This window comes from Tachysurus vachellii, chromosome 1 (assembly GCF_030014155.1).
Source record: "Tachysurus vachellii isolate PV-2020 chromosome 1, HZAU_Pvac_v1, whole genome shotgun sequence".
NCBI lineage: Eukaryota > Metazoa > Chordata > Actinopteri > Siluriformes > Bagridae > Tachysurus > Tachysurus vachellii.
Window position 1 is genome coordinate 23,062,883 of NC_083460.1, and position 16,729 is coordinate 23,079,611.

At 33.1% G+C, this 16,729-nt stretch overlaps 1 protein-coding gene across 4 annotated transcripts; it reads right to left on the reverse strand.

Moving 5' to 3' along the window:
- Positions 1 to 2,115: 2,115 nt before the first annotated feature.
- Positions 2,116 to 12,299, reverse strand: LOC132851099 (complement factor H-like). Of its 4 annotated transcripts, XM_060877736.1 has the most exons (15): positions 12,141 to 12,299; positions 11,849 to 12,019; positions 11,664 to 11,769; positions 11,398 to 11,474; positions 10,538 to 10,717; positions 10,045 to 10,206; positions 8,759 to 8,932; positions 8,496 to 8,678; positions 7,481 to 7,654; positions 7,170 to 7,325; positions 6,856 to 7,014; positions 5,665 to 5,832; positions 4,958 to 5,113; positions 4,644 to 4,802; positions 2,116 to 4,270 (listed from the first exon to the last, which is right to left on the reverse strand). In XM_060877736.1, exons 1-15 carry the CDS (start codon positions 12,220 to 12,222, stop codon positions 4,119 to 4,121), a joined length of 2,259 nt encoding a protein of 752 aa, XP_060733719.1. In that variant the 5' UTR covers positions 12,223 to 12,299; the 3' UTR covers positions 2,116 to 4,118. The 4 variants fall into 4 exon arrangements, with proteins under 4 accessions (XP_060733719.1, XP_060733724.1, XP_060733732.1 ...); XM_060877741.1 differs by lacking the exons at positions 8,496 to 8,678; positions 8,759 to 8,932; XM_060877749.1 differs by lacking the exons at positions 7,481 to 7,654; positions 8,496 to 8,678; positions 8,759 to 8,932.
- Positions 12,300 to 16,729: the final 4,430 nt, after the last annotated feature.

The following is a 16,729-nucleotide window of genomic DNA, read 5'->3' on the forward strand; positions in this document are numbered from 1 at the left end:
TATTTTCAACAGCATGCTGTTTTATCTCTAAAATACAAATATGCCTAAGTGATCTCCTGTACTTGTTAAACTCTGGTTTAGCTTCATTTATTCTGGATTCATTTGTTCTAAAATCCATGGGACTATTATTCTTCAACAATTTCTTATGAGAGTTTCCGGTCGATGTTCGTTCTTCTTTTTTGTCATGATTTAGACACACCACCTGAGTTCTCCTGAGCTCCAAACTGCGCAAAGTTCTGCTTTACTACTGGTAGTTACACTGTTGTCATTTTACCTAATCACGGTTTAGTCCCTGATTTGATTTAAATAAAAATGATCATGATAACATGCAATGAGGTCAAATTCAGGATATAAAACAAATAACTTTTAGTAATTAAAATTAAAAGCATTTAAAATTCTTAGCTGTAGTTAAGTCTAGATGCTGAGTCACATTTTGATTTGATCTTCCTTGTGTGCATCACAGGGAGCCATGCTAGCCAGGTCACATGGCCCATGGCACATAACTTTCTTATTTGTAGTTTGGTTGAAGGTTAATCTTGTGGGGTTTTTGAGTCCATTAATCCAAGATAAAACAAAGATCAAGATCTTTATTCCACATGCACCAAATGGTCTGGTTGTTTCATGCATTATTCTTGACTTTTGTGGCGGTTGGGACCAAGCCTTTACAACTTTATGCATCTTTCCATCCCTTGGGGACTTTGATCCTGGGGATCTCTGGTCGAGTCTCCTTCCACTTTCTTCCCATAAAGACGCAGGAAGTGATGGTTAGTTAGTGGCAGGTAAATTACCACTACTGACAAGCTGCATGAATTTTTAAGCGAGGAAGAAAATGGGAGCTAGCCCTAGCCTTGCTTATTCTGTGTATTTTTTCTTGGCATCACTGATGGCCCTGTTGAACATGAACTTCAGACTTAACATCAAGGGTACACAATGTGTTTAAGTTGTAAATTGTTTTGAATTAGATTCACACTTTATAGAGTCTCAGTGTCACTCATAAGTATCTTTATGATGCAGATCTGAACACAATCAATAGTCATTTCAAATTCTTCCAAACAGAAATGGGATTTTTCAACCAGTTTATTAGCAACTTGATGTATTTTGCTGGCAAGATGGCAACTGCGTTTTGCATCAATGTGTTGCTGGTAGAAATCGCAGAACTCAGAAGCCCTTCTTTACTCACAGAAGAAAAAATAGATTAATGGGTCTGATTCCCTGGGGCTAAAAAGCAGACTAATGGAGCAATCGGTATGGCAAATGCTAACTTTAAAAACTTTACCGTAGGAGAAAAACAATGTATGAATAGTGTTAACCCAAAAAAGATCCAATGCAGTTTCACACAAAGGCCAGAATGGTAGTGTGTGTGTGTTTTTTTTTTTTTTTTTTATCTAGACAGACTGATTAACGATAATCAAAGAGTAATTATAAGAAATATAACTTCTTAAAATGTCATTGTATCATAGATTAAAAGGAATGTCCATATATTGTCAAACACACTTCATCTGGTAAGCCTACGCCTCTCTGTTTAAGAATTCACAGCCCTGGGTGAACCAGTAGAAGCTTTTTGGGCAAAAAAACCTCCACCTAAGGTCTGATAAAAAGGGCTTGCACATTGATGAGCTTAGACCACTAGCTCCATCTAAATATGATTAAGACTGTAAATTATGACTAAGACTTAAATATGATTAAGACTCAAACATGATCATTATAAAACATCCTATAAAACATGTTCTCGTTTATCTGCTTGTTTGTTTTGGGTAGGTATTCAATTGGACCAAGACAATAACACTCAAGGAAAATTGGCCAATGCCTGAACTGCGCATACTGTAACTGAAACATTTTATTCATAGAGCATCTGAAATCTGAATAGAAATGTGCTTAAAGTTTCACTAATGGCACTTAACTCGGAATATGGCCTCTAATAACGGAATGCAATCTTTTCTTTTAAAAAAAACTGGCATCAGGTAAAATTCATCTGATATTGTTTTTTATACACTTGCTAAATTATATATGAAAAGACAATATTCAGTCATTTAAAAATCATAATTAAGGAAGAACATTATAGTGTGTATCCTTATTGCATATCCTTTGAAAAATAAAATTATTCTGGACCCAAAATTAATCTGGTTTAATTTTAATACATGAAAACAGGTGTAATGGGCACTTCTGCCATAATAGTATTGGTTTTTGATATGGTCATGATGAACATCTGGATATTATAGATGGTCCATTGTATGCAGGCAAGGATTGTTGATTCAGGGCAGCTCTGTCCCTTAATAAAATCAAACAGAGTTGATGTTCAGACTGTTGTTTTGTCAAATCAATATTTGTGTCATATACATTTCTTGTTTTATTAATATGACAGATGGAATGAACTGAACATTAACCTTATGCTTGTTTTGGTTATTGAGATTTAAATCAGGAAATTAACCTCCTATAAAGAAAACACAGTATGACTGACTGATATTTATTCAACAGATGTAGCTAGTATTGAATAATAACAACGATAATACCACTATTATCTATTTAACTAATAATCTGAATCCTAATTAGTGTAAGTACTGAGAAGTCCAAGATTTGATTTATTGGACTGATTAGTGATTATTTTGAGAAATTACATTTACTTTAGATCTAACTAGATTAGATTTTCTTACTAGAATAAGATTGGTCACAGTTACAAATATCATAAACTTCTTTTTTTTTTTAATAACAAACAATCTCAGGTGGAATAAAAAACACAGTACATTGTGTAATTTTTTTTAAAATATGACAAAAAAATGTTAATTGTTTAAAAAAATATTTAATTTTAAATTTTTTTGGATAAAATGAGGTTATGAGTTACCTGATGATTTTTGTTTGTTTAAATAAGTTGGCGAGTTTAACACTAGTATCATTGGTGTTAAACTATTTGATTGTGAAACTTAAACTTTTTGAGTAACTTTTTTTATTTAGTTTGATTTAGAGTAGAATGGCAGTAAGGAGTAAGGAACCCTGGTGCTGTTTTATGGATAATACTAAGAATTGGTATTTTTTTAATTGGTACTGACCTACAGTATACATTGTGGGTAAATCCACTCTCCTTTGGAACATAAAGCTTTCACCTCAGAGTGAAAGCCTTCTTTACACAGATACCTTTACACAGATACACCTCCTTCCCCACACTTCCTAAAAATACTTGGCAAATCCTTTGTAGTCAATTACTGCCTAAAGTCTGGAATACACAGAGATGACACTGGTGTTGCCTTTAATTTGGTTCCTGCTTGTTCAAAGCCTACAGCTTTGTCTTTAGAAAGCGAAATGCATGCTCAATTTGATTATATTATATTCATTCATTCATTCATTTTCTACCGATTATCCGAACTACCTTGGGTCACGGGGAGCCTGTGCCTATCTCAGGCGTCATCGGGCATCAAGGCAGGATACACCCTGGACGGAGTGCCAACCCATCGCAGGGCGCACACACACTCTCTCATTCACTCACGCAATCACACACTAGGGACAATTTTCCAGAGATGCCAGTCAACCTACCATGCATGTCTTTGGACCGGGGGAGGAAACCGGAGTACCCGGAGGAAACCCCCGAGGCACGGGGAGAACATGCAAATTCCACACACAAAAGGCGGAGGCGGGAATCGAACCTCGACCCTGGAGGTGTGAGGCGAACGTTCTAACCACTAAGCCACCGTGCCCCCATTATATTATATTACATTATATTATATTATATAATATATTATTAATATAACTGTATATTCATATAACTATGAATATCCAACAGTCCAAGTACTTTTAGTACCTGTTATTGTCCCTCAAAATAAATTAGCACCTTCAAATTAAAGCAGCAAGAATTTATATTTATTACTTATGTTCTATGTGCTGTGATGAACAGTTCAACCACCAAAATACTTTGTCAATTTCCAATTATTTATGGGATTTTGTATTTATGTATATATACATTTGTGTATTATTATTATTTTGTGCAATGTCAGTGTAGCTCAAACTCTCGGGTCACTGTGGTTACCACTTGCCTGAGTAGCAAGAAAGTACTATAAGAGTAAATAGTGTTCAGTCTTCCTCATTGGATTTAGGTTAGTAGAATTAAAATGAAAAAGAATATAAATCCTTTAGGAGTTATCCATAATGAACGTGGTAGAAGTATTTTTACCATTTAACTGTTGTTTGGTTTGTTCAGATGGGACATTTTCAGGAAAAGAAGATTCTTCAATTTGTTCCATAAAAGGTCTTGCTTCCTTATCAGTATTTAAGGGTGACGGTGCTTTCAAAACAAAACAAGTTACATAAACAAAAAGGCAAGAAAAAGAATTGACAAAAATAATTTATGAGCCTAACCCATGTAAAGTGTATTTGGTAAATTGGTTCTGTTTAAATATTAACTTCTTAAAATTATAGATTAAGAATAAACTAAGATTATGTCTAATTTTTCTTCTTCTTACAAATAAAAAAGGTTTCTTATTTAAACACAAAATTTTCGACATTAATATTTTTATGGAGCATTGAATATTAATCTCAGAATAAAACATGCAGACTGAAACTATCAAGATATTTAAAGAATAAAATAATTTATTATAAAGATTAAAAAATTTGTTATTTAGGAAAGTAAAGCACATACCGGGTCCATATTTACTTACATTCACATGTTGGTGTTTTTTTCCACTTTGAGTTTATGCAGGATATTAAATTATCCCCCTTTATTTCGTAATTTTCTCGACATGCATATTTCACTGTTTCCTGATTATAAGAAGTAATAACTGCATTTTCAACAGGAGGAGGAGAACCACATTTGGTAGCTAATAAAAAAAAAGAATCGGTAAGTGAGCTGTTATTTTTCCATTAGTCTTTCACTGTGTAGTGAAAGTATAGTAAGACAGTATCATTCTAGTTATGCATTTTTTTTGCAAATCATCTATAAATATATATAAATCATGTTAAAAAAAAGTCTTACATTCATAGTTTTGCTTCTCCCACTTTCCCCTGACACATTTATAAAAGCATAGCTGTGAGTCGCATCCAACCATCTCAGTTGTCCCATTCTCATATCCTTTCTTTGCTTGATTTTGCTTTGCATGACCATTAGGTATTTGACCACAGTGATCATTAGCTGTAAAGAACAAACAAAACACATGATAATAATAAACAAAGATGATACTAATAAACAGGTATTTGTCATATGAACACTATTGGGTGTCCCAAAAGTCCCATACATAGGGGAAATGAACACTTTTATCCATATATTTTTATTATTAGTTTATAATAAATATATTTTTTTAAGATTTTCTACAGATACAGACTTGAATTCCTTTGATAAAAGAAAAACAGGAAAGACCAGGAAGCTGTCGCAAGGTTGTAATGACCAGTGTTGCCAAACTGGTAGCCAAAGTTTGGAGAGATGATTTACTGTTTCATAAAATGAAAGGTCTAGAAATGAGGACTAAAGGTAATTAGACAAGCAAATATAAGTATAAATAAATAGATATTTTTAATATTTAGTTGCAAATACTTTGTGGTCAATTACCTCCAAAAGTCTGGAATACACAGAGATGGCACTAGTATCGCCTTTAATGAAGCTGTGATCATTTCTCTTATGTATGTAGAATTTTGGCAACTTTTTATACTTGATAAAATGTGTACTTTAAAAATAAAATCACTTACGTATACACAGTGGTGTATAACTCCATTGGCTTCCAGTGCAGGTTACCACATCCCACCATTTCTCATCAAATGCTTTATAGTCCGAGACACATGAGTAAGAAAATCCTTTGTCCAGTTCAAATACGGACCCATTTTTCACAGAGAATTGTGTACAATTTCCTTTTTCTGCTATATAGTAATAATAATAATAATAATAATAATAATAATAATAATAATAATAATAATAACAACAATAATAACAACAACAACAACAACAACAACAATAATAATAATAATAATAATAATGATAATAATCATGTCTGGCTGACATCTCATCATGGATGCAGCTCATCAATTAAAACTTTATCCCAACAAAACTAAACTGCTGTTTATTGCAGGTGATTCATCCCTACATCAGTGAGGCATAGTCTTAGTATCAGGATATGGCTATTGATATATACTTCAAAGCACTTCTGTAAGTCAGTCTAGGTAAGTGCGTCTTCCCAATGGCATAAATGTAAAATATAAATGTAACTAAAATCAATACAAAATGAATTGTAACTTTCACAAGAATGGGAACACTGTATCTGGCAGTCAGATAGAATTCAGTTTTAAATACTCTACTGAAATCAAAATAGGTTACAAAGTACATTGAACATGTCATTAAGATATATAAATGGCCAACGTAACCAGCTTGATTGGTTGACCCAAGGCAGGTTGGGTCCATGGATTCAGTGAACCTGTGCCATCTGTCCTGTTTTTTTTTTCCCCACACCAGCCTATGTAAGCTCTACAGACTGCTGTGTGTGTAAAATCCAAGAAACTCAATGTTATCTGAGATACTAAACCCACCACAGCTGACAACAACAAACAGGTCATAGTCAAGGTCACTGATATCATAATTTTCCCCATTCTTTTGTTTGATGTGTATATTAACTTGAGCTCTTGACCTGTATCTGCATGATTTGATGCACTGCACTGGTGCCACATGCATGAATGGTGAACGTATATTTTGGGTATCTCTAACCGTCTAATTGTCTTTTACCATTACATGTGGAAGATGTTTCTTTTTTAAACACAAAATTCAAAAGACATTCTTTTTTTTTTTTTTTTTTTTACAGAAAGGTGCACTGATCCCAGTACAGTCAGTGATCATTTAGAGAAATGAGTTATGTATTGTGTAAAGCACACACCAGGTCCATATATACTTACATTCACATGTTGGTGGATTTTTCCACTTTGAGTTCGTACAGTATAAAAAACCATCCCCCTTTATTGAGTAATTTTTTCGACATGCATATTTCACATTGTCCTGATTGTAAGAAACAATAACTGCATTTTCAACAGGAGGAGGAGAACCACATTTGGTAGCTAATAAAAAAAGAATCGGTAAGTGAGCTGTTATTTTTCCATTAGTCTTTCACTGTGTAGTGAAAGTATAGTAAGACAGTATCATTCTAGTTATGCATTTTTGTTTGTAAATCATCTATAAATATATATAAATCATGTTAAAAAAATAGTCTTACATTCATAATTTTGTTTCTCCCACTTTCCCCTGACACATTTATAAAAGCATAGCTGTGAGTCGCATCCAACCATCTCAGTTGCCCCATTCTCATATCCTTTCTTTGCTTGATTGTGCTTTGCAGGACCATTAGGTATTTGACCACAGTGATCATTAGCTGTAAAGAAGAAACAAAAAACTTAATACTAAACTAAACAGCCATTTGCTGTATGAACACTACTGGGAGTTTCAAAAGTCTCCATACTTTATATATATATAAAGTTATAAAATGTGTTTGAGACTTTTGGGACACCTGGTAAAATGTGTACTTACGTATACACAGTGGTGCATAACTCCATTGGCTTCCAGTGCAGCTTACCACATCCCACCATTTCTCATCAAATGCTTTATAGTTTTTGTCACATGAGTAAGAATATTTTCGTCCTGTGTCAAATTCTTGTTTAGACCCATTTTGCACAGAGGTTTCTTCACAATCTCTTTTTTTTACTGTAATAATAGTAATAATAATAATAATAATAATAATAATAATAATAATAATAATAAGCAAAAAATACATTCATCTATAGATAAATATGTAACATGTAAGAGAAAGGATTGTGTGTGTGTGTGTGTGTGTGTGTGTGTGTATTCTGTTTTCTGCTTCACTTTTGATTATTTGCATTCAAGCACTTTATTTATTTGTTACATTCACACAAGTATATACATAACACTTTTATGAAATAGTGGTCACAGTAGGTGCTGGCTATTTTCATATAGCTTGTTATTTTTATTTCTAATATTTTTACAAACTAATATAATAAAATCTAATATAATAAAACTGATATAATAAAAAACAAGGGCAAAATCTCAGGCAACACACCCAGAGGACAAAAATAACCAACTTATGTCAAATTAAGCATGGCCAATCTACCTACCAGCATTTGTTTGAATGATGGTTTGTAAAAATTGCAATAAGCCTACAATTTTTCACATGACGTACTTTATAGATTTCTTGTTATTGATCCAGAAGGTTCATTAATATGTTAGCTCCACACATCCAGGGTAATATTGGCCTTGTGCGATTCAGCTGAAGGCACGAGCACACTGAGTGCTGATGTTCAGTATAATGATGTGATTTCGTGTGAAATATTGTATTACTTTTATGCAACAATTTTATACAAAGACGAAATGAATACAGACTAAGTGAAATATCAGACACAATATGGCCAAAGGTATTTTGTTTTGTTTTTTCATCAGGAAGGGAACTAGATCCTGTAGAAGCCACATGATGACGCCACTAACATTACTGCTGAGCTAACTACTGTATCATAAAAAAATTGGTACTTACAGTTGCAGTTTAACATTCCGGCCCATAATCCATTTTTTCCACACGTGACAACAAAACTTTCAGGTTCATAGCCACTATTGCATTTGATCGTTAATATTTGATTATATTTAAAAAAATAATTTGTGTTGAACCACGTTGCTCCAGAAGTTCCATGTGGAACTTCTGGCTTCCTGCAAGAAGTCTCTGTAATACAGGTGAAAAGGTTTATTATTTATCAACCCGTTATAAACTATTATTAAATAAACTAATTATTTAATACATACCGATACACAGTGTTTTTGGATCCCAGCCATTTTCTGTACATTTAGCATTATCAGCTTTTTTATGATAACCTTCTTTGCAGTCATATTCTAAAATTTGGTTTAATTTATAAACCCCCCTGTTGAAGGGCTCAGGAAATGACAGTTGTTTATCATAGGGATATTCACAGGTGATTTCTGTATAAAAAAAAAGTTTGTTACTGTACCCTACAGTGTATAACTATACTCCCAACATTATTTTAAGTATGTTCTTTATTTTTACCTTCACACACTGGTCTCCATTCCTATTTATCATTCTCTTGCCATTAAATTTTTTATAACTCATGCTTTCTCTTAAAATCCCAGTATTTTCTTTATTATACACCAATCAGTCATACCATTAAAACCACTAATATGTGAAGTAAAAAACATTATTTCATTATAGTGGAACTTGTGGGACAAATTAGTCAAACATGTAGGAAACAGGAATAAGAGATAGTATAAGGATCTGAGAAAGGTAAGGTTGACCAGGACTAAATTGTGGTGGCTAAATGACAGGCAAGGAAAACTCCAAAAAATGATGCAGTGTTCCTGTGTATGCAGTCTTTAGTACCTATTAAAATGGTCAGAGGAAGGACAACTGGTGAACCAGTGACAGGACACTGGACAGGATACCCAAGGCTCATTGATGTGAGTGGGTTGTAAAGGCTAGACATCTGGTCTGATCTCACAGAATAGCTACTGTAACACAAATTGCTGAACAATTTAACTGCAGGTCAGTCAGATTACCCATGCCGCCCTAGTTCATTGCCAAAAGTGCCTACAGTGGAAGCAGATGGACTAGTCTGATGACTTTTGTCATGTGGACGACTGGGTGAATGCGCATTATTTACAGTACCAGGATCAGAGATCGTGCCAGGATGCACTATGGGCTAACTGCTGTTAACATCTTCATGCCAGATACCAAATAACAACTTAAGAGGGCTTGCTGACTCCATAAATCAACAGATCAGAGCTCAGAGCTATTATTATTTGTGACACAAGATGGATCTATAGAATTTTAGGCAAGTGGTCTTAAGGTTGTCTGATTAGTGTATAATCTTTACATATTTGCCAACCTTAAATATATTTTTCTCTACTTGGGTTTGTGGTAGCAACACCTTTTTTGGGATATCCAAGTAGACAAATCATTTCAATTGGTATGAAGTTTAACTTTATACAGAGATCCCAAACAAGCAATTTAAAAATGCTAAATATTCATTTTGAGAACATTTTTTACACAATCAGGAAATCAAACACTGGGGTACCACCTTTACATCCTGGTTGTACTGTCCAGCCATGTCTTGTGCATTTAGAGGGATTATTGGTTTTGTACCCTTCCTTACAGCTGTAATGTAGTATATCATTTTCTTTGTACACTATATTTGGGTTAGTATATCCATGTGGTATTTCAGGTGAAAGGCATTCTATTTCTGCAAGAAATAATGCACATTTTTGTTTTATTATATAGTAATAGATACAAATAGACAAACATGCAAACATGTAGCTAGTTTTTAAAAAATGGTTATTGAAGGTTATCTTTGTAAGAGTAATAACAAAGACAATTTATTTGAATTCTGTACAAAATTGTTCTTTTACAATAAAATATAGTATAGCAACTAGTAGTATTAACTAACTCCAAGACCATAATGCTAGATTATTAATAAAACTTTTTTAACTTATCTGAATGCAGTTAGCTAGTCTAGAGAAATATAAATATTGTATTGTGGAAAAACCCTAACTCTCATAAATTTCTGGAATTACCTTTACACTTCGGTATAGTGTTACTCCATGTTCCATTTTCTGTGCAGTGTATGTTTTCCGGTCCATCTAACATCTTGTTTAAAGCACACTCAAAGTAGATAACATCATTATAGCTTGCCTCTTCAGTGTTGCCTGATGCAATCACATCTCCAAAATCACTAAGTATAGGGCATCTCAACACTGAGTTGAAGAAGAAAAAACATTTTAGTGATTTCTTTAGTCTTTAGAGGCTAATATCTGAAAAGTTTACATTTCATTTCTTTTCAGCTAATGTTTTTATTGTTATTCGATTTTTTTGTTGGTTCAGGCATAATTGTCACATCTTGTCATCAGACATGACATTTACTGAATGGTACCACAAAGTATAAACCAGACTTCTCTGCTTCATGTTGAGCTATTTCACACAAACGTAGACGACTTGTATTATTTTTCTAAAATACATGGTCCATTGTGTTTAAATCATTATTTATCCTCCAATGCTGGATCTATCACTGGGAAGAGATCGGAACATGTATTGGATAATAACATCAAATGTTATTGTATTCCTTATAAAAATAGGAGAAAAATAGATTAGAATAAAAAGATTTGTAGTTTAAATAAAAAATTAAAAATATACACGGTGATTAAAGCTTGGGATGACAGAAAATTCATAAAATTCTTATGAATTTTCATAAAATCATTAAATAAAAGCATCTTGTTAAAGATTATATTAAAGTGTAAAAATTCCGGTTTGTATGTTGTTTTTATCATTGTCAAATATGAGTGACCATTCATAAAACCATTTAAAGATCAATTAAATGGTTAATTCTAAATAATAAAAAAAATACATTACAATACATTAGTAATATCTGTTTCTTTACCTTCACAGACAGGTACATCGTTATCCCACCCATTGCTACGACAGTTACGATAATTAATTCTGCTGGCCATTGTATAACTAAAAATAAAATAAAGAAAACAGAGGTATAGATAAAACTTTATAAACAGTTTCATGGAAAAAAATCTCCATTTTTGATTCAGAAGAATTGTGATATATGTTGTTTGTTGTTTATGTAAGTGGAATACCCAGAAAGAGAAAAAATAAATAAAAGTAAACATCAGATATTCTGATACTACAGTCTCTTACCCTGTCCTACATGAATATTCCACTGTAGCTCCAAATACAAACTCTGTCTCTTTTGTAAGTTGAAAGAATCCATTTGGTGTGTCTCCTGGGTGACCACATGCTCTTTCTACAAGAACCAAACCGTTTTCATTAATTCTTGAAAGCATCTATATACATATATATTCTACTAGCAAGTGTGTTCTTACTTTTACAGTCTCTCCCAGCAATTTTAATCCATTTGCCATTTTTACATTCAATCCTCAATAATCCGACGTAGCCAGTAGTACATTTCACTTTCACGTTCTGTCCATTTGGATAGCTTTCAAGGAGATCACTTTTCTGGATATTCTCATAATCAATTTTTTCTTTAGAACATTCTATAAAATATAATCATTAGTTAGACAGCATTATGAATAGATTTTTATACGTCCTAGAATCAATGGACTGTCTTCTACTGAAATACGTAAAAAAATTTTATTTATATTATAGACAACTTACCTTGATTTTTGGCCAAGGTTAAAAAAGATAACCAAAAAGCAGTAAAGAAGATTTTGGCAGCCACTTGCATATTAGATCCCATCTTTAACACATTTGAAGCATAGGGATTAGTATGATCCTATTTTAGACAGTAGATCAATAATAGTCATCTGTTAATCATTTATCAGAGCTGACACGGCTCTCAGTACACATTTGGAGCTGTGTTGCAAGAATAAAAATAAATAAATTAAGCAACAAAAAAGAAAAATGTGAAAAATGAGATATTGAGGATTTAAGTGTATAATTTTATGAAGCTTAAGTGTATGATAGTAAAATATGACAGTTTTAAGAAGTCATATCAAACGGCACAATGTCTTTGTGCATGTATGTTAAGAGTATAATCATGCAAGCATGCTGGTAAGCAAGTAAGTTTATCTCTAAAGATATGTATTGTATTTTTTATTGTAATAAGACAATACATGAATATATCTTTTGCCACAGGGTTTTTTTTTTATCTTGCAGCCAGTAATGATGAATGAATGAATCTACATTCTGTTTTCAGAAAGAAAATATAGAAGTATTATAGCTTTAAAAAAATCATATTTTACTTTATAGAAATTTCAAAGTACTATTTCTTTCTGGAGAATTGCAACAAAATGGCACAGTTTTACTGACATGTAAGATTTGCAGATTTTCAACGCTGTGTTTAGTGTCTGAAGTACACACAGCTATTTGAAGAAGCTCCACAAACATAAAAAGTCAATATCCTTTTGACGTACCCAAAGCCCGAAGTTTAGCAAAATCCGGTAAGTGGTCCCATGTTATCTACAAAAAGAATTGTTTATTTAGCAAAAGATAAGCAGATGTAGGTTGTACACATTTGAATTTTTTTTTTGGTGATTTTGCTTCATTGGGTAAATAAAATGACTCATTGGCTCGGCACGGCAATATTTTCATACTCATCAAGTTATAAAGGCATTCTTATTCTACCATTTGAAATGTAACATGTTTTGCTGCATGGTTTGGGGTGATTTAGTTGAGCTTGGAAGCTTTTGTGAGAAAGGGCATAGCCAAGACAAGAATAGAAAAAAATGGCATAGCCAAGAGAAGAATATGAGAGATTGTTGTCAATTAACAATGTGTTGAAGACATTCTGGTCCATGCAGAAATTAATTGCTCACAAATTTACTGCAAATAAATACTACACAATCTAATACATTCCAGAGGTACTCTATAGATTCATATCAGGTGACATTTGAAGTACACTGAGCTCATTATCATGGTGCAAGAATTAATTGATAGAAAAATGGTGGTCATAATGTGATACATGTGGACAGAAACATTCAAAGATGCTTGATAGCTATTAAGTAACTGAATGTGTACCAAGAAAACATACCCCACCAACACCACAGCCTGATGGCTGTTTGATATGAATTACTGAAGCTCTTGACCTGTATGTCCAAGTTCTGATGTGGAGGAAGACCACCAGTCCTCCCAATGACTAGATGCTTTGTCTTACACGGCTGATATAAGGAAAGACATCGTCAACCCAAAGAAGACTGTTGAAGTAGACCAAATTCCTGGCAGAGTTCTAAGAAAATGTAGAGAACTGTTAGCGGATGTCTTCACTGACATTTACAACATTTCCCTGAACATCACCGTTGTTCCAACATGCTACAAGACTACCAGACATCATGAAGTGTTTTGAGAGCCTTGTCAGGATGCACATCAAGATCCTGCTGCCAGCCTTACTGTATCCCATGCAGTTTGGGTACCAGTAGTCTCCCAGGATTATCATTCATGATTGGATCCTCTGACCCCACAGAACTTGATCAGCTGACTGATTTCTAAGAGTCAGTGTTTCGCTACACCTTAGATATTTGTCTAAGATCATCTGTCCTCATCCCCTTACATTTACAGTATTTGGCAGATGCCCTTATTCAGAGCAGGGGTCAGGGGTCCAGTAGCAGTGGCTTAATGGACCTGGAGTTTGAACTCACAACTACGATCAGTAGCCCAATGACTTATACACTAAGCTACCACATCCCCCTCGACCTTTCTGCAGCATTTGACACTCATGGAGCAGCTTGGCAATAGTCTGATTCTTAGCTGGAAGGTTAATCATATCAGCTAACAGCGAGGGGATTGATATCTTCTCCATGCAGACTCTCTGCTGTGGTGTCCCACAAAGATCAATACTTGGTCCTCTTCTTTTCTCTCTCTATACTCACTCTCTTCGCAAAGTTATATCCTCACATGTGTTTTCTTATCACTGCTATGCTGATGATACTCAACTTATCTTTTCCTTTCCTCCCTCAGACACCACACATGGCTTCTGCTGGATCTCAGCTTGTTTGGCAGACATATCATCATGGATGACAGCTCATCAGTTGAAAAAAATGTCTGGTCTTCCCAGGTGATGCATCTACAGGGCAGGATCTGAAGCTACAGGGCAGGATCTGAAAACTCACTGATGTCCCCTTTGGCCACTGCTCACAACCTTGTGGTAACCATAGATAATCAACTCTCATTTTCCTCCCACATTGCTGTTTGATGTTGTTTTCTTACAACGTCAAATCAAGTCCCCTAAATGTCCAAACAGCTTTCACTTGCTGTCTTCAAATAATGTGTGAAGACCTTCATCAGCTTCCTAATTTACAAGCACTGTAACTGCTCAGATCAGAAGCATTTGACTGATGATTCCACAATAATCTTCATTTATTTTCCAAAAATATATGCCTACATGAGCCTTGCCTATAAATTAATTAGGACTAAGGCAATACCTAAAAAACAATTTGTCCTATTCACAAATTCATTCATAAATTCATTCATAAATTCATTGAATAGATTAACTAATTCATACATTGAGTAAGTACTGATTAAGTGTAAGTTAGTAATACATAAGTATCTAAGTGTAATACATTATAATACTGTAATTGTGGATTTCAGAGTACAAAGTGATTATTTTATTCCATGAAACAATAAAAAATGTCTTGGTCCTCTGAAACACAAAAGCAGCTTTTCAGCCTTTTGACCACAAGATGTCAGTATTGTGTACCATTTTAAATAGCCTTGTGTAGTGATCCATTTAAAACAGTAAATGCAAACCAAAATAACAAAACATGCAGCCTTTGAGCAAAGGCAAAGCAACAAACAAGACATGACATAAAAAAAAAGCATGACAGTGAGGGTCACATGAACTAAGACATAAGATCAGAAGAGGCTAAGAACAGGTGAGCAGGTCATATGACATGCATGGGTTGATGGATGAACCAGTAGGATGGCACTGAATGTGGTATATTTATAGTATATATTCATTAAATATGTTTTTTTCTTATCATTTATAGGTTCCTTACATATATATTTGTTTAAAGATTTATTTATTTATTTATTTTATTTACTATTATTATATATTTTATGTATGTGTTTTTTTTTGCAAATCCGTCCTATACTGATTATATGTCCACTTCTGAAATGTCCCATTTTCTAACCTTCTGATCTTTGTTTTCTTTACTTTTTAAATTTAATAAATGCTTCAATTGCATATTTTATTGATTGATGTTACTTTTTTTTATTACTATTTTATTAATAAGATAAGATAAGATAAGATAAGATATACCTTTATTCGTCCCACAATGGGGAAATTTCTCTGTTACAGCAGCAAAGAAATGCAAATATATAAAAAATAACGACATAATATAGTATACAGTATATACACAACACAATGTATAAATACAAAGAAAAAAAAAAGATTACATTTGTTAAAGAAAGATTATAGTGGGAATGACCATTGGATATATGATGTTAAACAATTCACTATTACATGAGGATATATAAAAAAAATGAATTAGAAAAAAGTTACTGAACTAATCAATTCACAATTTAAACAAACAACAGGAACTGTAGGGTGATTATAGAGTGAAGAAACTCACAATTTAAATGAGTATTTGATGTGTAGGACTTAAATATAGAATGATATTAACCCTCATGTTCTGTTGAGATTTGCTTTACTTCCTCATTGTTTAGTGTCTGTGAAACCAGTGATTAAATTATACATTTCTTTCTTTCTTAAATGTTACTTTGATCTGATCTAATATAAATATCTCTTTTTGATGAAAATAAAATCACTGAAAAAAAATAAATATATATATATATATATATATATATATATATATATATATATATATATATATATATATATATACTGTATAATAAAAAAGTACAGCCTTTACAGTATCCTTCAGGCAACATGGGAACCAGACATAACCTCTGTTCCCTAGTGCTGTGAATTAATAACAGGCACATATCACTGTTATTCAAGACAAACAAGGGTCTTTTTTCTAAAAAACAGAACACTTTCTAAGCTAGATAATTGATGTGGTCTATTTTGCCAATACCAATATGTTTTGAATGGATTTTCAAATAGTTTTTAGTTTGATGTATTTTTTCATGCTGTATATACATATGTAACATATAATAGAAAAAATACCAAATATGTCTGAAATGTCATAAGCATTTGTGTAGAGCATTTGTGTGTGTGTGTGTGTGAGAGAGAGAGAGAGAGTTTTGTATTTTTGAGAAATTGTAAAAAAAACTATCAAAATATTATT